We start from the raw sequence: 24,464 nt of genomic DNA, 5'->3' as shown, positions 1-24,464 counted from the left end.
TTACAACGGCGAACTGAGTTGCCGTGGCAACACAGCCTCAACGCTCCCCATGAGAGCAATCTGGCCGTGACCCTGAGCATCCAATGTCGTTCAGAGTAGATCATTTCATTGACTGAACCAAAAGCTAACCTTGCCTTCATTAAAAGAGTAGTTATATCTGTTATTAGCAGTCTGCCAGTCTGAATAAAACATGACTGTGTACATCACTGAGGATTGAAAGAGTGATTCAGACATCACAAAGAGTTCATGTCCAACAACAAGAACTGCATTTTGTGTGGATGGATGCTAAAGAGAGAGCGTTCGAGTGCCAAAGTCTCTCTGCCACTCTGAAATGGTTTTATTTAAAGCTCACACCAGATCTGTTTAGTAGCTTATCACACATCTCATGGTCTTTTTGCTCAGCTTAATGAAATCATAGATTCTATCCTTCTCAGATCTACAATGGGTAATTTCTATATTTAAACCTGGACTCTCTTTTCACATATTAAATCATTAATAGGTACAAAAATGTTTGGAGTCTGTCCAGAAGATAGCCTGGAGCCAAGAAACAGGCTGTCCACTAAAAGATCAGATTGTTATTCTAAGTGACTGAGAACATTATTAAAGAGTTCGCAACAGGGATAGACTTTTTTTAAAGAATATTTCCATATTAGTTTAACAAGTACAAAAGCTTTATGTTGATCTCTTAAAAGGCACCAGACTCCATTGACAAAAACACTGACTTTACTCTGTAGAACAAGAGACTTCCTGTAACGTCAGATTTGTGTCAGCAGTGCTGTTTGTTTAATGGTGTGTTCGCCACCAGGGAAGCAAGTTTGACCGCAGTGTCACTTGCACAAAGGTTACACAGGCCAGATTACTTTACTGTAAGATAGCAGAAGGAGTGTGTGTGTCTGTGTGTGTCCATGTTTGAATTCAGGTCGACTCTCACTATTCTCAGCACTCACCAGAGACTTTGTTTCTCTCTTTTCTATTCCCCCTCTCCTCTCTTTAACTTAACGTTCCCCTCCAGCTCCAGTCAACATTTCAAAAGATAAATGCGTGGCAGTGAAGGTCGCTTCTGCAGATCGCCGCTGCAGGCAGGTTGATAAAAAGAGTAAAGATAAATCCACTTCTTAATCCCAAAAGTTAAAAAGTAATTGGACTCTCCTCCCGTCTGTAAACAACAGCTGAGCAGCGGCCAAATCGTCCCACTCTGCTAATTCCTCCCTGCAGAACACTCAGCAAACATCTTTTGTTTTGATAGAGAGACTCCTGGTGGCAGTAAATACATTTTGTGCCTTTTAAACATGCTGACACATCTGTTACATAGTATATAGTCGTAGTCAGACACCAAAACATGTCAAAACCACCTTTAAATGACTTCCTTTCAACATTGGCTTGAATGTGAGTGGATGCAAAACATCTCAAGAAAAATGGGAATTTGAGAATCTACAACCCCGAGACAAACTCCTGCTGAGGGAAGATCAGATGATGTGATCGTCTTGATCTGTTTTGAGATAGTTATTTCAAACTATTTCCAAGTTAAGAACTTTCTCTTTCAACTGTAATTAGTGTTCTAAACGTAGTCTTTATAACTTAAAAAAAAAGAAACCCCAAAACATGTATTTAAGCTGTGAAACTCTTTGGTTTTGATGCCTACATTTGGAATGTGTTCGCTGTAATTTCACACTCTTTCAGGGAGCTCCCAGGTAGACATCAAAGGTACCAAAGACCCAAAGAATCTGAAGGCAGGAAATTGACTCGTCCTGAGGTGAATAACCATAAAAGGATGAGTGTCTGTTCGGCACATAATTTCACCACACCCACTTAAATTCCCGCACTGTGTCATGATTGTCCATGAAACACATGATGTCATTGCTTTTCCGAGGAAGCAGCCATGCCAGTTGTCTCCTGCCTGAGCGGCTGCACTCCTCTGCCAGACAAAGCAGACGACCAGAGAGGCATACCAGTGTGGTTGTTGAGGGGGGAAAGATTAAAAAAGAAAACACGCCGCACGGCAGCGCTGCCTCACGAGCCGGCGGTGGGGTGGTAGTCTGAGGGCAGGGCAGACGTGTAGTTAAGGGGGTTATCGAGTTGTTTGCACTGCTCTCTTGTCAAAATAATTTTCTCGACTCTCAGAACTTCTCAGTGCGGCCGACACTTATCTGCAGGAAGTAGACACCCTTCATTTAACCTCCATACTTCCCCCGGGACGTGTATTCAAATAGGGATCACGTATGCTTTGAGGGTGTTTACACAGACTGGAGTGTGCCTGCCGGGCTGCGAATGGCTTAATGATTAATTACAGGCTACAGATGCAGGGAGCTTTTTCTCACACCTAACAATACAGTTTTATCAAATCATCAGACTGATGTCAGGAGTTGAGTTTTACAAAGTCCCCCGAAAGAATTAAGTCGCATTTCTTTGACTGTTACTAAACACATTGTTGAAGTGCGTCTGGCCGGTCTCATTAGAAGATATCTGAACTTGTAAGTGAACTTACAATGGCCTTTTTTTTTATCTGTATTTGTTCAGGAAGGTTAACTGGCTATGTGTGCACTTCTGCAGCAACGCCCTCCTTCATAGGTCACATTCACAACCGGGAGGAGCCCCAGTTCAAACCACAGCCTTTGAGGACTTCCACAAGAGCGAGCATGGCTTACGTCAAACGCACCATATTGGTTTGGGAGGAGACGCACCTACTTTTTCGGTTTCTCAAGGGCCATGGAAACTTTTTTTTTCTTCTTTCAATCAGCTTCTTAATATTAGTGTAGTACTCCTATGTGATCACAGGGCTGTGTCTATTTTTACTCGACAGATTTCTGCGTTTGGCTTTGGGTTTGTGATGGGCCGGGCGAGACTGGAGAGGTGATGACAGTTTTAATTCTGCGCCTATCAGGAATTAGAAACATCTGAATGAAACACAGACTGTATAAAACATGGATGACGTCTCTGAAGAGCCATTGCTAAAAGAGCCTGAGTGATACTTGATTTGTGGGGCTGATGCTGATATTAGGGACTCTACCATTGTTATTAGAAGATAATCAACAAAATGAGACAGATATATTTGAGAATCAGGATATTCTATAGTTCAACAAGGAACATTATTGATTAAAGCTGCACTATGTAAGAATTGGCCACCTGTGGAATCTAAAGTTAAAGGAAATATGCAGCAGTATGTCACCAGAGAAACTGCAAACTGCTGCTGCTAAATTTAGCTGCCCTTAGCTAGTTAGCTCAGTTAGCCGTGCAGCTAGCGGTTTGGACTTGGAGCTTGGGGACCAGTGGGAGAGTTAAGAGTTTACATTGGCTATAAACTCACTTGTTTCTAACTCCACATCTCCAGATATTTGGACAAAAGCTGATTCATGTGATGTCTCTATTTTCATACTTAGTGTGTAAAATTAATGGAGTTCACCTTTTAAGATCTGAAACTGAGCTTTCAGAAGCTTTAAGTCAGCTACTGTATCTGACCCCCGAGCTTCCAGTCGGATCCAGCCTCATTCCACTGCTGCTTTATGTCCCCGGAAAGAGCAGACGTCTCCTTTTAGATTGAGTCCTGACGTTCTTTATCCCGGGCCTGCAGTAACGCTCGCTTTGATCCCAGATGGTGTTTTGGATCAAGTTGTTTGACCACAAACCCAAACACATGTACAGCTCCACAGGATTATCATGGCTGTTCCGCTGCATCCCATACATGGTTCAGCTTTAACGGCAAGGACGGCTACTTAAGAATTCCCCTCCCTGCATGACTGGAATACCTTGGGAACTTGCCAGAGTCCAGACAGAGCCAAATGTACCGGCTCTTCACATGACCTGTGAGCCTTTAGAAAGCGGGTCCGGGCTCCTCCGCACCGCTGGCTCCTCACGGGATATTCTGGGATTCTGCTGAATAGCATGATGTTGACGTCAAGTAGCCGGAGCGGGCGAAACGTCTCCAAGTCCGGCCCAAACCAAACTGCGCAGTCTGGAGTGTGCCACCAGAATAATTATACACATTTCAGTGGTTAATTATAATGGGTTAATTGATGCGTTTAATAAGCCATCATTTGCTGTGTTGAGAGGAAGAGCCTCTTTTGTCAGCCGGCCAATTAGAGTTCCTGTTGCTGCTCTGCGGCCTGGACCGCTTTTAATTCTCAGTGTGGTGTACTGGCTGTGGGTTTAAATGACATAATGATAGAGATGAACGATAGAGAAACTCATTAGCAAATTAAAAAAGTAATAATTAAAAGCCTTTTTAGTCACACTAGCGGCATTGCTCAAGGGATGACTGTGTTACTTGGTCCTTTGGCCCAGACTGAAATATCTCAGCAACTTTTGGATGAATGTTTTTGTTTTCTAGAGGACGAAGCAAGTCGACTTTGGTGATCTTGCAGGTTAACTTTTTGGGGCGCACAGTGAAACGTCTTGTGGATGGACTGCCATGAATTCCGGTACAGATACTCATGTTTTCCTCTGGATTAATCATAATATATTTTACATACTACATAGAGCTAAATGCCTAATTGCTGCAATACTACAAGTGGCCACTAGGAAAGATCGTATCCAGGTCTATTATTCTGCGCATTTATGGGGCCGGGGATGTAAAGTGTGCGGCTCTTTCATACTTCCTACCTCCCTTGTTCTGGCCCCCTTGCTCGGACCACACCTACAGTCAAACTGCACCTTCATTTAGGTCTCAACTACACACCTGAAATGATTTCTGACTGTATCTTTAAACAGTTGTGAGGCTATAAAATAACAAAACATTACCAGCCAGCACTGTTGTGAAGGGGAAATATTTAATTCATGTTTATGACCAAATAACTTAAAACTAAATACATTCCCATTAACTTGAGCTCTACTTGGGTGTTTACTGCTAATCTATACACTAAAAACTAATTGATTAATGGAGAAAATAATCAACCTATTGATCAACAATGAAAATAATGATAACCTGGAGCCTTTAATTAATTGAAGAGATGGATAATTAATAAAGGATTATGTATTAACATGAATAAGGAGCATTGCATCCTATACAACATTTTAGCACCATTAGTTTTCTTTGGTAATTTAAATGTGATCTGAATGAATCTCTCTGTTTTTAAAAAAGACTGTGGGATAATTAGCTAATGAAAAAGTGTCTAATTAACACACTGCATCTCCCACCAGCTGCAGTCAGCTACTTTTGCTTCTGGTTTATCCCAGACTCTCATCACCGGCACCGGGCTGCCTCTGCTCCACACAGGAGCTGCAGACTGCTTCCTCCACACGGGGACCAGCAGTGAGCTGGCAGCCGGCTCTCCGGCCGTGACATCACTTTCCCAAACATTTACCGTTGGAAGTTTGTCCATATATGGAAGAGAGCTCCACTTTCTCCTCCTGTCGGGGCTATCCCGTGTCGGCATCTTTCCTGCTCTCTGTGCTCTCTGTGCTTGTGTGTGACTGTGAATGTGTGTGTGTGTGTGTGTGTGTGTGTGTGTGTGTGTGTGTGTGACAGGGCGAGGGAGAGGAGAGGGAGTCACTTTACCTTACAAGGCAGACAGACCTGGCCTGAGCTTCACATGTTTACAGGAGGAGCTGCGTCATGACTCACCTCTCTTTTCTCAATGAATGCAAGTGCACTGCAAACTGCACAGTGCAGGTTACAGTGGGCTGCACGAAGTCCAGATCCTTTATGCTACTTGAGTAAAAGCACTGTGAAAAATACTCCACTACAAGAACAAGTCCTGCATGGAAAACCTGTCAGTGCTGGCAGAAAGTCTCCATTATATATTATGTGTTTGGATGCACAATGACATCATGTTGTACGCTGTGACGGAGTGTAACCACTTCTGGATTTATGTCTTGTTTTTGTTTCAAGTTTTGCAGAATACGAAACTTAATCCATCTTTCCATTGTCGTGTGGTCGACTAGATAATGACTGATTTTTCATTTTTGGGTGCATTGATCCTTTAAAGTGGATGAACACATGAATAACACACAATAATTAGAATCCAGTAATAGGCCCATAATACAAATCAATCTGAAAATGGTCCACTCTGCATCATGAGTGCTTTTACTTTCGGTACTTTAAGCATTGTTTTGGTTTTTAATAGTTTTGTTATTTTTGTTATTTTCACGCTGTGGTGACGCTGAATCCCTCCACCTCCACTTCTGGCAACACCACAATAAAAATGTACAATTTAACTCTTCTGCTTTTCACCTCACAACATTTCATTTACATCTTTAAGTATTCACAAATACTGACTGGGAGTATAAAGTTACAACTTGTGGAGTAACGCGTTACACTCCTCTTACTCTGATTACTCACACAGTCAGACGCTCGGATCAACCTATGCAGTCAACCTCGGGTATAAAGCCTCCGCACTGACGGGGGAATCCACCAATCCGCTTCGAGGAGGCGGGCCTTGCGCGCCCGGAGGCCTCCAATCAGATCCCTCGGTCGGCTATCGATTCAATTTGTCTGAGGCAAAGTTTTTTGCGTCTGTCTTCCGTCGCCACTGGACCTGCCTACTGCCTGCCTGCCTGCCGCTGCGTGCTCCTGCTGGGCAGAAACCAGAGCAGATAGAGAGAGAGAGAGAAAAGAGGCAGAGTTGGAAGGCTGAAAGAGAGAGAGAGAGACACACACATACACAAACAGAGAGAGAGAGAGAGAGAGAGAGAGAGAGAGAGAGAGAGAGAGAGAGAGGGAAGCCGGGGGTGGACCGTTAATTTCATCCACACACCGTCTTGAATGCGTGGCGGAGACTAAACCGAGCTGTGAGACATCATCACCTCGCCGAGGACCGGGGGACACACGAGAGCAGCGTCTGAATATACATATATATATATAAATAAAGCTGTATAGATACGATATGGATCAGTATGATGGAGACGAAGACTACATGCCCCAGGAGGATGACTGGGATCGGGATCTGCTCCTGGATCCTGCATGGGAGAAGCAGCAGAGAAAGGTGAGACTGACTTCCTTCTAGCTCCGGTGGAAAGGTGCGGAAGTGCTGCTGCTGCTGCTGCTGCTGCTGCTGCCTGGTGATGACGGTGATCACAACGAAAGCTGATTTGCCTTCTGATTATTAGTTCAACCATCACGCTTGAATTATGGCGACTTCTTTGGCAGCAGATTGAGTCAGAACCGGCAGCTGTTGAGTTGAATTATAAAACTGATGATCGCGTTGGTAAATCACCTGCGCGGCTTTTTTAAAAAAAAGTGATTATTATTTTTTGTTTCTGCTCACAAACTTTTTTCTCGCCTTCCAGATCTGGCAACACACTTTACTTGAGCTTATCCTGCATGGCGTTATGAATTAAATGAAGGAGCAGGAGGAGGCCCAGCCATTATTTTTTTTTTTTTTATGCAGCAAGAAGAGGGGGAGAGGTGGAGGAGGGTGAGGGGAGGAGGGGGAGTGTAAAGGGGGAAGAAAAACAATTAAAAACTGGACGGGGCGCGCACCTTTCCCAGCGCAACAGATGTCAGCCATGCGCTTGACTGCATATGGTGTGTGACTGGCCCCTCCTGTCATCTGGCTGATGATGCGACGTGGATTAGGCCATGCTTAAAACAACCGGGGGATGGAGTGTGCGTGTGTGTGTGTGTGTGTGTGTGGAGGGGGGGTGAACCCACCGTTTCGCGTCCCCTCCATGACGCCGACTTTTACGCACGGGTTCTGCTCCGACTTTTAGAGCCGATGCGTGTATGTGCGCTTGTTTTCCAAGTTGTTTGTTGAAGGGAGTTTATTAATCACATGTCTGTATAGATTACCGCTTCACCATATGAGCCCCACGGCCTCTTCGTGCGCGCCGAGACGTCCATATATCGCCTTAACGAGCTCAGATCGTCCACACGCGTCTCACAGCTGCTGCTCCCTCTCCAGCCATGAGTATGAATGGCCTGTGTTTCGAGAAGGGGTGTTAACTTCTCCTCCACCGCTCCCCGTACTCGTCCCCTCTGCTTTTGAAAACGGGGAAGAAAAAGCGCTGTGGAATCTGAGTAAGCGCTGTGGTTTGGGCTGGGCTTGCATGGGAGCGAGCGTGCCCAAAAATGGTAATAATCGGCCCCTCTCGCTGCCGCTGGAAAACTTTTTCCCCCCCAAGTTTCTTTCTTTCTCGCTCTGCCGTCGCTCTCCAGGCTTCTGGCTTCCTGGATTATGTCATCCTCTACAGGCTGCTACCGGTCGAATTAGAGGAAATAAAGGAGGCGAGGTATGCAGTGGGGTTGATGTCAGGTGTGAACACAAGTCAGCAGAGGACACATCCCCTGCTGCTGCTGCTGCTTTCCTGCCTTTAAGTATGGAAAACTGTCTCGCCCAATAAAAGAGAAAGTTTGCACCTGACAGTTTAGTCTTGTTATGTCATGGAGAAATAGTTTCTCTCTGGTGACCCAGACGTTTCTGGGCGCTGCGTGACCCTCATTGATCTCATCATCATCATCCTGCAGAGAGCAGGGGAGGATGTTTTATTCATGTCTTGCTCTCCGCACAGAGCCGTGATAAGTGGTTATGTTGGGATCAGGCTACACACAATTATAGGCTGAATGGGATGACAGCGTGCACCTCTGTGCTCCAGTGTAGTTTACAGTCACACACACACACAAACTCCCTCCAGGCCTCAGCAATCAGCCCTGCTGCCGCTGCTGCTGCTGATGAACAGATAATGTAGAAGCCTCTGGTGTTTGGCTGATTGTTTCTCATCAAGCAAATGACTATTACTCTTTGTGAGAAGTTTAACCTTCTGGCCTGTTTTATGCGTCCTGAGCCTTTAAGATTGATGGTTGGTCCATTCAAACAAGGTACAGGTGCTGAAAAAGTGTGCCGCTGGGCCCGGAAATGTGGCTTTTGGTCAAATGTTTTTGGTTAAATGCCTAAAATAAGGTCTTATAATGACAACAAACAAGATATTCTCATGTTTTGCTCTGTGACATTAAAATACCGGGGACCTGAACGCATCACGCCGAACATGGAGACTCGTACAGACTAGAAAGTATTCTAACTTGAGCTTTCCGACTTGTAGATGGATCAGTTTGTTGTAAAGTGTGTAAACTATAGTGTGGTAAGACCCTTGTAGTGGTGACGTTGAAGTCATGTGACCGTGATGAACTTTGTTTATAGCCTTATCGCCTTTTACTTCTGGCAGTTTCGTTTATGCTTCAGAAATCATAGAAGCGGTGTTCATCTGGGAAGACTGTTGTGCATAAAACTATGTTTGCCACAAATTTTCTGCAGTAATCCAAATCCAGTTGAAAAAAATCCTACAGTCTTTCTGTCGAGGGAACCGGGACGATGCTAGCTTCCAGGTTTGCGTACAAAAATACATATATAAAGAGCCAAAAACATGAAGAAAAACAGGAAGGCATTAGCAGTAGTTGTTTTTTGCTCGTGCAGATCAGAAGCAGAAGTATCCATACACATGTAGCTGGAATACAATCGCTCGCAATTGTTCAGTTTTCTTCCCAGTGTGTTGTTTTACTTCTCTATAGCCTGAAGACCTTTCATATGTTAAGAAGTGATGAGTGAACAGCAAATATTTAATCACCACAGTGATCCTGCTCGGCTCCCAGAGACAAAAACAAGTGTTAAAGCTGGAGATCTGGAACTAGAGATAAAAAAGCAGAGAAGAGGTTGCGCAGGTTTGGAACTTTGACTCTATTTTGCAATAGACGAGCCCGGCATGTCAGAGATTGCTTAAAATATTTTGAGTCCAGGTGCAAGTCTTAACGTGACCCCCTGACTGTGAGGGCGCTGGTTTCCTCTTATCTCGGCATCTTAATGTCTCGGCAGACCCAGGTGTCTCAGGTACGCTGTGCCAGATGTGACTTAAAGCCACAGCACCCACATATTTCCAGCGAAACAACACAAGAGTTTATGTGTTTTAACAAACAAGCTGAACCAAACACACGTCATCAGATTTTCGGTCTCTTTCCTGTTGTTTTCATAGCTGGAAGGTGGAGCTCAGGTGTTAACTGCCGCAGCTAATTTGTCCAGGTTTTCCCTTATAAGGATATGAGCTGCTTCGATCAGGCCCTGCCTGTGAAACCTCCCGCCTCCTGCCTCGCACTTCCCCATCTCCCACACCCCAAACCTCTGTGCTCACACCCACATTCCCCTGCTCCGACTGTACAAGCCAGGTCACAGATGAGATCAACTGATTTCTTGACTTGTTCACATTTTGGCCCAAAAAACTTTTATCTCATTTCGTGGCGTCTCAGATTCTTCAGCGCTGACAGATATGGACCACACAACAAAAATGTTAATTATGAAATGTTTGGCGCGTCTCTTCAGCGCAATCTGATCTGATATTTCCGTGTTGGAGTTATTGTTTCAGGCCCATGACTGCAGTAGAGTGCAGACTGCAGTAAGTATCTTCAATCCCTAAACCTGAGTATTCATGTTTCCTAAACGTATATAAGTACTTTTGTCCCCTAAATCTAACCAAATGGTGACAGAAAACTGTAAAGAATTGTAAAATAATCCTGCTCTCAACCCCTTTAGCCATGACTGCTTGCTCTAGATACCATATATGTTGCTTTTTGTTAGGTTGACATGATGGTTCTGGAGCAACATGCATCATGACACTTTAGGAACAACAACAACAACACTAACAACAACAACAACAACAACAACAACAACAAGGGGATATCGGATACACATCTTTCCATATGACCTACTGACTGAGTTAATGGATTTTTCCTTGTGGAGTGTAATCAGCAGCAGCAGCAGCAGCAGCAGCAGCAGCAGCAGTGTGTTGGTCAACACATGTTGACGAATCGTGACGTAAGACTTAATTAGTCGCCCCTGCAGGCCAGTAGGCTGTGCGAGAACTTGTCTGTATGCGTGACAGACATACAGGAATTGCCCACGAAGCGAATCTGTCATCATTCCTTCACACTCCCCACTTTGACTAATCAGCACTGCCAGGGCGGGGCAGTGGCTGCATCAGGCGTCCGGACTGAGCTTCCTGACCCACATCTACTGTAAAATGACATTTCTCTGCGTCTGGAGAAAATAGTACAGCCTGTAACTGCATCAAGATTACATTTATTTCCTTTTCTCTGCCTAGAAGTATTTCAGTGATCAGATAAAGCCTCGAGGTTCAGGAAACTGACTCAGCAGCATGAATGGCCGTGTGACGTTTCACTTCTAGTAAGAAGCCAATAAAGAAGTTACATGTTTTGTTCCCCAAAGGCAGCTGTTGGCTCGATTGCATAATAGGATGTGTAATGTCAGCTCCGGCCACCTCACAGAATGCTTCCTGTCATCAGATTCCTCTGTTCCCATGATGCACCTTGCGCAGCCCTCTTTTTAACAAAAGGAGAAGAGCGCCACAGACGGATGGTGACAAAGCAGGGAATGTCAAAAGAGTGAATTCTCTCTCTCTCTCTCTCTCTGTGGTGGCCGGCGCTGCTCTCCACACTGATAAAGGCGCTATGTGCTGAAATGTTGCTTCTTTTCACTACATAAAAACATGAGCGTGCTGAAGAGTGTCACTTTGTTTTTTTTGTTTTTTTTCCATATTCAATAAACGGGCCGTGTCATGTGATGTTTTCCATCCCGCGGCCTGACATTGAGACCCTGATTAGACTCACATGCAGTTATTATCATGCACGTACACGGCGATTGTAGCAGTACAGTAATCATCTGAAGGTCATCAGTTCAGGTCCTCTGGGAAAGTTTCAAAAAGGTTCGGTGTGGCAGTAACACTGTAGTTTCTCTTCCTTAAAATGCTGAAATCCCCTGAAAACCTTCACATGTAAGATATTTCTAGTTATATAAGAAGTGTGATCGAAAGCTTTCAGAGCCTTCGGTAAACGCCCAGTTGTTCAGGTTTTTAAAAAATGTTATTCTGCACATGTTGTTTTCATAAAAGCAGTTGTTGGACACTCGGGAAATTTGCAAGATTTACACAAGAAGATCAAGACCACCCTCACGTTTGCACGCTAAATGCTTAGCATAAACTCTGCAGCCTGGCTTTATCTAAAAAATGTTTGCACAATGTAGTGCGACGTATGTATTAATCTAATTACTTCCTCTATCAATTCTCCTCCGCCTCCAATCATTGTGATCACATGCTTTTTTTATCTTTAAAAGTGCAATATGTAAGAATCGGCTACCTGTTGAATTCCGACTGGTAATGTCTGCTAACTGCTGCTGCTGCTGGTAGCTTGTTAGCTCAGTTAGCCGTGCAGCTAGCCAGACACCAGAGGGAGTCTTGGTGTTAACGCTGCTTGCAGGAGCTTTGGACCACTGGACACGTGTTAGCATGTGAATCTCAGCAGACACAATACATAGATGCACTGTTTGAATGTTTTAAACTAAAAATTTGTATGCACTGCACCTTTAATTCAGTTAAAAATGTTACTTTTATATATCTATTTTTCTACATATTAAACAAACAGTTATATTATGTGAGTTTTCAAGATGCTCGTAGCCAGATTTGTTGCCTGTGGACAGAGCCGAGCTAGCAGTTCCCCCTGTTTTCAGTCTTTTTGCTAAGCTAAGATAACATCTCAACTTACTCTCAACATGACAGTGAATGAGCATATTTTTTATTCCTCTAAAGAAAGCTGTGAGCTGTATCAGATGCCAACACTAAATGATTCAAAGATGCTTCAGGGGAAGTGAGCAACTGTCTGTTCTGTCTGTTTCTCGGCAGGTGACGGCTCAGTGTTCATTTCTCAGTCACTTAGTCATCCATCAGGGGAGCTGCCTTCTCTTTGAAATAATAGGAAATCTTAGATAATGTAGTAGAAGTCTGGCATTCTCCTGGGTGCTGATAATCCAGCGTCCGCTCGCTGTCGTGGTTAACGCAGCTGGGCTATAAATCCCAACAGGAGCTCCCCAGCGAACCAATCATCCCGGCCCGGTCACGCTGTCGGGGCCCTGTCTCGTTTGTCCTGATTGATGGGGTCACAGGCTGACACCCCAGCTGAGAGGACCCAGGAGCATCCAGTCATCCACTCGCCCTGTCGCAGGAGGTTTTATGTTAGTGCACCCGGCTCAGCTTGGGGGTACGATCAGAGGTTGAGTCAAACTGTGTTTATAGTTCAGGAACTGTCCACCAAAGACGATTCTTCGGTTTTGAACGTGTTTTTGTTTCCTGCTGGAGTTCAAACCTTTGACTCGCAACCAATAAGCTCACTTTTCTACCGACTTCTCTCCTCATCCTACCTCCTTCTTCTTTGTCTCTGGGGCTGTAAGCCAATCCCGCGTGAACACGGTCAGAGTTTGGTTGTGCACGTTTCGTAATTAACAGAATCATCTCGTCATCTGCCACTGATGAGAAGCTTTCAGTCGGGAGAGAACCGTCTACTCATTACAGCCTGAAGCTGCTGTCTTGATGAATGGTATGTCAGAAGATACCGACCTCTGTCGACTGACTCTTACATAACCTGACTCCACGTTTGAGGGAGGGGGTTTGGTTCTCAGGTGCAGTGTTACTGAGACTCTTGTTGGTGAACTGGTGTCAGTGTTTACCCAAGAAAGGTCAATGGGGCAGCCCACATAGATCAACCTCGGACAAAGATGAACAGCAGCTTTACCACTGTGCTAACAAGCTAATCTGTATGTTAGACATATTAGTGATGTGGCTCTAGGGATGACAACAGTGGTTGCTTGGTCCGGCACCTCAGTCCAGACTCAAGTATCCCAACAGCTGTTGGATGGATTGCCATTAGATTTTGTACAGACGGTCATGGTTCCCAGGGGATGAACCCTGATGACATGACATTTCTGCTTTTGAATTAAATATCTCAAAAACGTTTGGATGGATTGACACTAACATTCGGCAGAGAAGTTTATGTTCCCCTCAATAACATATAACATGAAAATAATACTGCAGTATATTTAAGGCCATATCATGACACATGATACTATTCATCTCAATATTTTGAAGACTCGTCAAAAGCACTTAAAAATGTAAATATTAATAATATGGATCTTTATGACCAAATATCTCGATCTTGATATGATGAACAGAAGTTACGCTGGGTAGACGTATTACGGGGAGTGTTCGCTAATTGGCAAAGACGGCGAACATCTTCCCAATTAGCAAACGTTCCCAATGCTACGACTTTCCAAGGTTAACTTGCGCTGACATCTGCAAGACGTATGTGAGTTATTGCTAGTTAGCTTTGTTAATGGTGCAGCTAGCGGTCGGGGAGCTTTGGAGAAAGTTTTCAGGCCTCGGAAGGAGGTAACCCAGCGGTGAGTGGCGACATAACATAATGTTAAATCTGTTATTTCTTCAACTTCAGGTGATAATTACCAAATCTAACTAGCTTGTATGTTTCCAGAATAATAAGCCACATCATAGACTTACCACCTCACCGGTTTCTTAAATGCTCGCAGGTTGTTTTTCATTTGACACAATTCAGAAATCAAGCGCTACAAGTTTGAGACACAGACTCTATTCTTCCTGTTCCCTTTGCGGACTGCATCTCCTTCTGTGTTTTGCAATACCACTTTCTTCCGTCTAATACCTGCATCAGTGCCAATGATTGAGAAAGCAGATCCCTGCTCTGTACGTCTGAACAGAGAAGGTTGAACCTAAGCAAAACTCTGCATCCTTTCATGGTCTGGAAACATTTTCATGCTTAACTTGCAGTTTCTCCCCCCTGAACAGTTTCTCCTTTATTTGTTTCAGGAAGGTGAAGGCTAATTCTCCCTCATCAAGCTGAACATGGCATCTCATTTTTTTTTCTCCTCTTTTTTAGAAGTCACTGTTTGAAAAGTCAAATGTGAGCAATTACCGGGCTCTTATCTGAACGGCTCCCAAATGCCAGGGCCGTGATGCAAATTCTTGCATAGCTTATTTTCTCAGGCTCATGCTCCAAATTTAGAATGCAGAAATTGTCTCCAAGCTCTCGGTTATAGGCCATTAAAACAGTTTTCGAGGCCGATTGTGGAATGAATTTTAACGACTTTTTCACGGGGGTTGAATGGGTCTGCTTTGCCTCCTAGTTTCTGCCACATCACCTCGCACAGACCGGAGGTTAGTGTTATAGTTGCAGCTCGGCGGCAGATTTTCAGACCCCAGACGTCAAGCTTTTTAGATTCCACATCCACCATGGGATTTGGGGTCAAGGTGCATTTCCTGTTGAGCCAAGAGTGCGCGATGCTCGGCCATGTCTGGAACCACTACTCGCTTACGGTCACATGTCTTCAATAGCACCCGGAGGAGGTTTATAGGCGACGCGTCTGCATGTTTCTGAGGAATTTTCCCGCACCACATGGGAAGGATGTAGCCGGGTTTTTCCTCCGCTAATGCTATTAATCAAACCACATGCGTACTCGAGTGCATGTGCTTGCGGCGAAGCCTCCCTTTGAAGCCGAGGGGGGTTCGTACAGTGCTGCGAACGGAGAGTCTATGAACATGTGAGTGTATTAGACCATAAGCCTCCCCTCACAGGAGCAGCTGCCGTGCGTCTCATGTAAGTGAAAGCAGCTTTGAGTAAAGAGATACTGTTTTAAAAGCAGGCAGCGGGCACACCTATCCATTCAGTAGCTGTGTGGGTGGAGCTCCAGGGGAGAGAGGGAGAGAGAAAAGGAGAGGAGTGGGGAAGGAGGGGAGGAGGCAGCGAGTGGAAGAAGGAGCTCAGACAGAGGGGCTTTCAGGTCTCTGAACAAAGAGAGCGTGTTCAGGAGGCCATCCTTTGTCACATTGTCAACCTGGAGTCAATAATTTATCATCACTGGGCCAGGGTGGTGCGTGAGCTATCAAATGACCCTTTAAGCAGCCTCGGGGTGTTTCCCTCCTGCAACAGCATCAAACCTACTGAACTTTAAATCAACAGAACACACAGCACGTCTTCTGAATTTAAAGCAAAAGTTGAATATTTTTAGAAATATGAGCGTTCACACTCTGGTGACGATCAAAATAGGCAATGTGTACCACATCTGTCTGTTTAATATTAGGCTACAACAGGCAGCTGCTTAGATTCACTTAGCATGAAGACTGAAAACAGAGGGAACCGGTTAGCCCAGACTATTTTCATGCAACCAACAGAGACCAGGAAGTTACCGCTCCCGGCCAAGAAATAGTAATACCCCCCCATAGAACGGTATATTGCCATTTTTATGCTTAATGTTTTTGCATGGATCAAACAGATAGGATGTAATGAGCATTGATGTGCTGGTAGGTGGATTCGTTACCTTTGGACAGCTGTTTCCACCTGTTTCTGGCCCTTGTGCTAAGCTAAGCTAACCAGCAGCTGGCTTTATGAACTTTTCTCCCCCAGCTGGAACGTATGTCCAAAATTTCGAGTAAAATGTGACAACCCTGTGTTTAACTGCCTGTCACCAGTTAGCTTAATGTTAGCCCTGGTGGCCGCATGACCTCACAGTGAAGCTGCAGAGTTTACATCCCCTCTGACGATGATGTTCCTGAATGTGAGCTTAATAATCGCCTAGCAAGCTCTGGACGCACAGAATGCAAATGTGCCGGCAGTTACTGGAAGCTGCCTCTTTCTCTTTGGCGCGGGCCGACCGGCCTGACTGTCACACGTGTGTTCAGCACAGTATTTGTCTGCTCACACTAACAACCCGGCTCTTCTTCTGCTGTTCACCCCAAAATCAGCTGAAAACTCTATCAGCACGTCACTTCTCGTGTGGCACATGTGTTTTTCCCTGGAGGACTGAAGTTTACTGCAGGACTTTAGAACTGCAAGAGCAAGATCTTTAATAATAACAGTATAAAATATCGTGACTTCTCATTCCACTCTCTGTGTCTTTTTAGCTGTTTCTCTCCACCATCTACTCTCTTCTGCACAATGTGGCTGAGTGGGTGTTGGTGGACTTAAATAAAAAGTTTTGTCCTTGCTTTAGGTCTAGTTTTAGCGTGTTGAAACTCTCCCCGGCCTTATCTTGAAGCCCCACTGTGCACAGGGTGGTGCGTCACTATTATTTGCTCTGTGTGTGACGACAGGATGTTTCTGGGGGTTTTTATTTACACTGAAGGCAATTAAATCTAATTCGAAATGGAGTCAGCCTTCCGAGGTGGCTGATGTTACAGGAAAGAGGGAGCATTTAGTGTGACTGTTAACACAAGAGAGCATGGAGAGGAGATCTCCAGCGCTCCTGTGGACCTACATTGACAATAACGTTGGGAATAGATCAATCTATCTATCTGTGCGTCCTCGAACAGAGTGTGTTGTTGTGAAATGTGAGGCCAGAGGCTATTTGTTCTGCTGCACTCTTCCACTTTTCTAAAGTGGGACAAGTATTGAACGTCTGAATTTCAATCAGTGGCTGCTATCGATCCTCTGGTCCACTCGCGCTCATGGTCAGTTAAAGTTGATTCCCTGCAGGCAAGTTGCATTACGCGCTGATGACTCTGTGATACAGTGTGCACAATTAAAATGTGCAGCTGCAGCAAACATTGCCCGACATCTCTCTCCCCCCACTTGTGCTACTGTCCCACCTTTGTTTCCCTGCTGCAGGATTACCCCGCATGCTCCCCGACGTCCCCTCATTTGCGACAGTAAACAACAACAGCAGCCGCTGTGAAGTGCTCACGACAGATCTCATTACAAGTTGTAACGGACACCTCCCCTCGACAGCCCCGCCCCCCGGTAACCCAGCACAAGGGGAGAGCCGGCCGGCAGCTTGTCGGTGTGTGGTGGAGAGCCCTTGGCAGAGCGGCGGGGCAGCAGAGTGGTTTGAGCTGTGTGTGAAGTGCTGGCAGGTGCTGAGGCTGGTGGAAGGACACAGGCGGGGAGGGAAGGAGGGCGAAACAGCAGCAGTCAAAGCCGCCGATTGTGCAGTTTGTTTGCAGCTGTGGTCACTTCGAAAATATTGAAATTCAAAAGGATGTGATGAGCTCTGCAGATGTGTGTGCACATCCTCCTTGAACCGTTCTCATGGTCCTCTCCTTCTTCCTCCTTCCCTTTTTCTTGCCCGTCGTAATTACAACCCCCGAGCTCGAAAAAAAACCCCTGAGCAGAAACATAGATGACCGCACGATTTGACTTTGTCCAATATAAAATGCAGTTCCCCTTTCAAAACCTAATGTTATGTTGCTGCTGTCAGTCATATTCCGAGTGAAGTCTTGTTGGGGTGAAGCTGTCCCTGTTTACCTCTGATGTCCTGCAACACCATCTGTACGGTCTGCTGGCATCAATAAATAACTCTGGTGTCAGGCTGACACACACTCAGTCAAAACAGTGAAAACAGGAGACGTATTTTGACGAAGTTGTGACGTAGCCTGGGCTCATGAAAGGATGACCAATCTCACACATTAAAGTGTTTTTACAAGTCTGCTGAAGATGTAGAAACAAGTCGTATAAAGTGTTGTGGGGGCTCCAGAGGAAGCTGCAGGTAATCTGATAAATTGCCTCCAGTGAGGAGCTAATTTGCATTGTGGGTAACGTAGGCGCCAGGTGTTTGTAAAAGCAGTCCACTATCCAGCATTAAACTCCTGTAACACTGAAAGAATCATTGTGGAGAGACACTGCAACTTTTATTTCTTGCATTCTTCTTCTTTTTCAAAATGTGGCAGTTTAATTGATTATTTGCATTCATTGCATGTGTACGTTACTCTGAGTAGATGTTTGATAGGTCAGAGGCAGTCAAGCAGCAGCTGAACCTCAGCTGAGTAACTCGTGATCAAGGTTTCAGTTTATGTTCTACCTTTTTTTTTATAAATACTTGTCTTTCCTGAAACCGGCTTTCATGTCCACTTTATTCACAGAACCAAAACTTCTCTCTTTGACTCACATGTGGAACTGATGATCAGGAAGCTTCATTTTTGTGTGTTTGGTTCTGAAAAGGATCCTACGTGTAAACAACTGTGGCTGCCCACCATTCACTCTGCCTGCCCACACACACACACACACACACACACACACACACACACACACACACACACACACACACACACACACACACGCAGAATATGTTTTCATTTTCTGCATATCAGATCGAGTTGGACTTTCCAAAACAAAAACATGTTGGAGCCAAGGATGTGAACACTTCGATATGCTCCAGTGGATACGTATTCAAAATATAGATAGATGATAAAGAACACAACTAAATGTCACTTCTGAGATACAAAACCTAATTTTTACCAGACACTTTGTGTGCAAACCGGTTTTTCCAACTTCAAAAGTAAAAGATGAGGGAAGCAATGTCCGTGTGAATTAAACCACCAGTTCACTGTTTGTCAGAATGAAACTGGATATCAAACAATAGAGAGAAGAAGTGAGAAACCACAAACAATCATGATGAGTCACATGTATCTATGATGTATCTGCTAATGAAGCAAAAACGCTGAGTCTGACATAATTGTTATATTGCACGACAATTGTCTAATGATACATCTCCATATCTGTTGAATTGAAAAATACAAAAAAATCCTAAAAAGTGAAAGTGGAAGCACAATGTATCTATCCAGAGTCTGAGCTTAGTGTCTCATTGTCCCACACACTGAGTTCAATTTGTCCATGTTCACGTATGCTGTCATTCCAATGTGCCACGTGTTTTAATAAAAATATTGATATTGCACCAGCGTATTTCGTATCGCATCTCAAGAAGTATCGCATTATGTTCCTGTATTGATATTTTGCCCCATTCCTAGTGCTGATGTATGTTCGTAGCTACCTGCTGCTTAATGTTGTACAGATGTACAGAGTTTTAAGACTTACCCAGAAGTACACTTGAGTAAAAGTACAGATATCGTGTACAAATACTCAAATTAAAAGTACAAGTTAAAGGAAATTATACCGTGGTTCGACAGAGTATCGGCAGTGTGTCATCTGCAAAGTAACTAATAAATAAAGCTAACAAATAAATGTAGTGGAGTAAAAAGTACAATATTTGCCTCCAAAATGTAGCCGAGAGGAAGTTTAAAGTAACTCAAACTTAAATACTGCTCTTGAGTAAAAGTACTTTAATGCATGCCACCACTGCAGGTATAAAATATATGTCAGGTGTCCTGTCGAAGTGTTTTTAAGTGTTTTCTTTGTGCACTTTATAATAAACAAAGTACAGGCAGTGACTCATAATGTAGCATCTGTCCTTCTGTTTACATCCACTGGTGGGATAGAAAAGTAGCATATAATATGTACAATAGCCTGAACGGGACACATACAGTACAGTTGATGTGTGGATGTGTTGTAAGCGTCCTTTGTTCGAGTACACTGTAACTCCTCCCTGCTCAGCATTTCTGAGTCAGGTGACGGTCAGCAGAGAAAAACGCTGCTCCGGCACAAAGCGGCACCACGACCGGGCCGCACGCTTCCCGCCCCGCGGCCGCTGCGGGCAAACCGAGCTGCAGCTGACTCATGACTACTGTGTTATGACTCGGGTGAAGAGGGCCACTGTACTTCCCATCGCTCTGTTTGGATTGGCTTCTCGCTGTTGTCAGAGAGCACAACAGCTCAGGCATGACTCAGGAGTTACGGCTGCGCTGAGTCGCTGAGATAACAGCTTCACTCCCGTCGAGTGAAGAGGAAAGAGGAAATTCCTTGTCCCTCAAACATGCAGATGCCTCTGTCCATTTTAAATATTGTTCTAATTAAATACATTGATATTTCCTGTTTACAGAGCACGATGTCTAATAAACAACATTCTTATCAGAAGACTTTCTGTAGACTTTGCTTAAACAGGGTTTGTAAAAGTACAAATCATGCATTTGAGGGGGATTATCAATTGTTTTGACTTGTTGTGTCATTTCACGGCACCTTCCCAACATCACAAGACTTCAGACTTCAACGTATCTGTGTTTGTACTTGAGTAAAGAATGTGTGTTCTTTTGCCTCTTCAGTTGAATTTGAATTTTCTCACTGAGAAACACTTGATGCCTGAACATAAACTACATCACTCAATGGTGTTGACGATTGTGTAGCTGGTAAAGTTAAAAAAAAAGTTCTGTAAACTATTTTTGTAGTTGCATTTGAAGTACCAATCCAGATGTGATGATAATGGCTTCAAGAGTCTTTGGTTTAGGTACCTTGAAAATGCTTAAAAGCTTGAAAATTTCATTACAAACCCTGTTCAGGTATATTAACACTGGACATACAGTAGTCTGATCTGTATCTGTGTGTACCTCAGTCAACATTTGGTCTCAGCACCGTAAAGCTGAGCTGGAGCTCCAGTGTGGACACATACAGTACAGACAGCAGGATCCTGGACAGACCGGCCTTTGTGCGGTGGGACACTTCAGCTCTGAGCCGCTGAAGCGGGGAGAAGATACATGCTCACACTGCGCTTTTCAATGACTTGTTGCTCAGCATGGCCTCTTTGATGCCTGGGCTCTATTTGAATAGCATCTGCACACGGATTTGCATCCAATTTGTGTGCTGTGAGATCATCAGAAATGCTGCATCAACCTTTGTCAGGCTCAGTTAGACTTGTGTCATAACACGGACGTCTCGGGTTTTGTTCTCACCAAATATGGAAGCTTAATGGGAGAGATGTGATCCGACATCACTGGGGCTTGAAAGTCCTTGACAGAGAAGACGTATAGAGTTGAGAGTTTTTTGTTTTTTAGATGAACGTGTTGCTATGAAAGTACTTTCAAAGCAACAATTTCATCTTCCATCATCAATATATAATTTAAAGATATGCTATGTAAGAATTCTTTATTAAACTGTCTGCTGGACATTTATAATATATTTTGTTGAGTTGTGCACTGACATTATCCCAAACCAAGAGAAATACCCAATTTTATCCAAGACAACGGTGCATTTTGTCCTTCCGTCGATACCTCCTGTATAGGGAAGTCGGCTCATGAGACCAAACCTGAAAGTGATTAAAAATGAAGAACACTTCCTCATTATTAAGTTATAATGTTTTATATTGTTGCTGGTGGAGCAGAGGTCATTTTTACTGCTTTTGATAGTGTTGTCTTGCTAAATCTTGTGATAAGGAACACTGTTTTTGAAGCTGATCGTGTGTCTTAGATGAAACATTTTGATTTAAGAGGTAGCTCAGACTGTCAGACGGTTGAACAGTAAACATGCAGCAAATATAGACGGATATCTGATGATTTTAGCAAGATTACTTGATCTAGAAGTTCTACCAAACCATCCCTTGGAAGTCATTGAATTCAAGGTCCAGGTGACCGGCTGAGGAAATCACTCACCGATCTCTCACCGTCACAGATGTTTTTTTGCGGATGTGTTGCGTGGGGGGGTGTGTGTGAACACACACGTGTGAGCTAACATGTTGGATCCCGGCGAGCGCTCGCAGGATCCGTGGACGTGGGCTTTTCAAGAGCCTCTGCGCGGTCCAAGCTGTTTGTTTGTGGGTCTCCAGGCTTTTCTGGTTGTCATAGCAACCGCCCAGTGTTAGGTGCTCTGCGGCATTTTTCACAGATGAGCCACTCTTTGTTAAATGAAGTCGGCTGAGGAAAGAGCTATTGCCACTCTTTGACTTCGCATTGTAACAGACCCAGGCACACACACACACACACACACACACACAGACACACACACACACACATGAATATGCATCAGGGCTGCTTTGGGCCACAGGAGAGTAAATATCAGTGGACCGGTCACAATGGCTGCTATTCTTTGTCAATCTGTACGTTTTGGCCGGCTCACTGCTCCGTCAGCACGCGCTTAAACTGTGGAGAGTGTGCGCATGCATGTGTGCACGTGCTGAAGTGTGTGTGTGTGTGTGTGCTTGCATACATGGTGTGTGTACCTGCATTCACTTGTGCACAAACTGTATGCAGACAGGCTGAACGTGTGTTACTGTGTTAGCATATTTTTTTTTCGTGTTCATGCTCCGGGGAGCATTTGCTTGCACGCACTCACACTCGTGCACACGTGTGTGTGTGCTGAAGCGGCAGCCAAGGCGATAGATAAGTGTAATGGGATGACTGTGCTGAGTTGGCAGTTTGCAGAAACAGCCTGTTTGAGTGCCTGGCTGGATGAACGCCGCACCTGAGAGACTGTCGCACTCCATCATGGCTGCAGGCTGGAGGAAGGAACATTTCCTCTTCTCTGGTGGGCCGGGGGAGATGCTGCTGTGATACTGTGTGTGTCTGTGTGTGTGTGTGCGTGCGTCATCTGGTCTGAACTGAGATTAGGACAACAAACAATGCATGCAAATAAGAGAAAGAAAGAAAAGTCACGCTAACAGCTTCTTGAATCTACCCTTTTGTATTCACTGCATCATTACTGTGAATCAAATGGATTTTTTCTTCATTTTTTTGTCTACAGATTTATGAATATTTGATTCTAAATCGGTGAGAAGTTAATGGGGTCTGTTCTGGGCTGAGACTCATCCTTCTTCAGAGTTTTGTGGAACTCCAGTCTGTATTTTTTTTTTAATGTAATCCTGCTGACAAATCAGCAAACCATGTGAAAACATAAATATTGACATATATCATATTGGCATGAGTGGTTAAACATCTCAAACAGCTCAACTAACTGGACCAGCTGCGGTGAGAAGGTGGAGTGGTTCCACTTGGTCCGTACCGCCCTCCTTCACCTCCACCAGCCTCAGTCCAACCCCATCGACTGTTTCTGGAGTTGTGTGTTTTCTGTGCGTGTATCCTCCAGTGAGCTTTAGAGGAAGGAGACGGAGAGGCATGAACGATGACCTTTGACCCTTTCAGCACTCTCCCCCTTGTTAGCTGGCAGGTCCCCAGACTTCTGTCCTTCCTCTGTTACTGAGGGAGCATCTTCTGAGCTGTAACTGAGAGAGAGAGAGAGAGAGAGGCATACATTTCCCCTTCATCCCTCCAGCAGTAAAGGTCATATTGTTCCTGTCCGTGACTCACTCGGAGCAGGATGGATGGAGCAGTGGAGCTTTTTATGCAGAGGCGTCGTGCTGTTCGTGCTGGAGGTGTAAATGTCTTCATGTTGGGGGGCCTCTGTGGATGTCTCTCTGTTTGTTTGTGTGCGTCAGGGTCAGAAGTCTTCAATGACTGGTGGCTTTAAAGCGTCCTGAAATGTCAGTGAAATAAATATTCCAATTCTTTTACTACTTGGGTGTTTTCACCTGTGTCCCTGTGTTTGTCAGCAGGATCACACAAAAACTTCTGAAGCGATTTCCACAAAACCTGGATGGAGGATGTGTCTCGGCCCGAGAATAGATTTATAGTGTGGATCCAAACAAAGGGATGGATCCAGAAACTTTTCTCAGTTTCTTTAACAAGAAAGGGTATTTTAGGTGGCTGGTACAACAGGTGGCATTGAGGTATGCGCACTACTGAATGCCGTTGTAGGTTTTGTAATTTTGCTCATCCTCTCTGTCGGTTCTGGTCTTATTGAACCAGAACTAGGTCTTTTGAAGAGAAAAACATAGGCGACAGGTTGTAAATAAGCCAACTGTTTAGCCAGAGTAGCGAAACCACTTTATTTAGAGGTGAAACTTGAAAGTGAGAGCAGACTTCAGGAGAGGTCAGTCAAAAACATGAACAAGAGGTCAGTAATCAAACTGCCTCAGACCGTCTCAGACTCAGTATATAGTATTCAGTAGTCGTCCGGCTGTCTGCCCTCCTTTTTCTCAGACTTTGCATCCCGTCTCTCTGCTCTCCTGCCTCCCACTCTACTGCTG

The 24,464-nt window shown here is 44.5% G+C and overlaps 1 protein-coding gene across 5 annotated transcripts in view; it reads left to right on the top strand.

Annotated features, from left to right (window-relative positions):
• Window positions 1–6,470: 6,470 nt before the first annotated feature.
• Window positions 6,471–24,464, top strand: part of actn1 (actinin, alpha 1) — a 52,909-nt gene continuing 34,915 nt past the window's right edge. For 2 of the 5 annotated variants that reach the window (XM_037125558.1, XM_037125561.1), the window contains exon 1: window positions 6,473–6,917. In XM_037125558.1, the coding sequence (XP_036981453.1) occupies window positions 6,819–6,917 (99 nt within the window). In that variant the 5' untranslated portion in view covers window positions 6,473–6,818. Of the gene's footprint in view, window positions 6,918–24,464 lie in introns of all 5 variants that reach the window. The other 3 variants (XM_037125557.1, XM_037125559.1, XM_037125560.1) reach the window with 2 other exon arrangements.

This window comes from Acanthopagrus latus, chromosome 16, assembly GCF_904848185.1.
Source record: "Acanthopagrus latus isolate v.2019 chromosome 16, fAcaLat1.1, whole genome shotgun sequence".
Classification (NCBI taxonomy): domain Eukaryota; kingdom Metazoa; phylum Chordata; class Actinopteri; order Spariformes; family Sparidae; genus Acanthopagrus; species Acanthopagrus latus.
The sequence above is the reverse complement of the archived record's forward strand: the minus strand, read 5'-3'. Positions and strand labels throughout refer to the sequence as shown.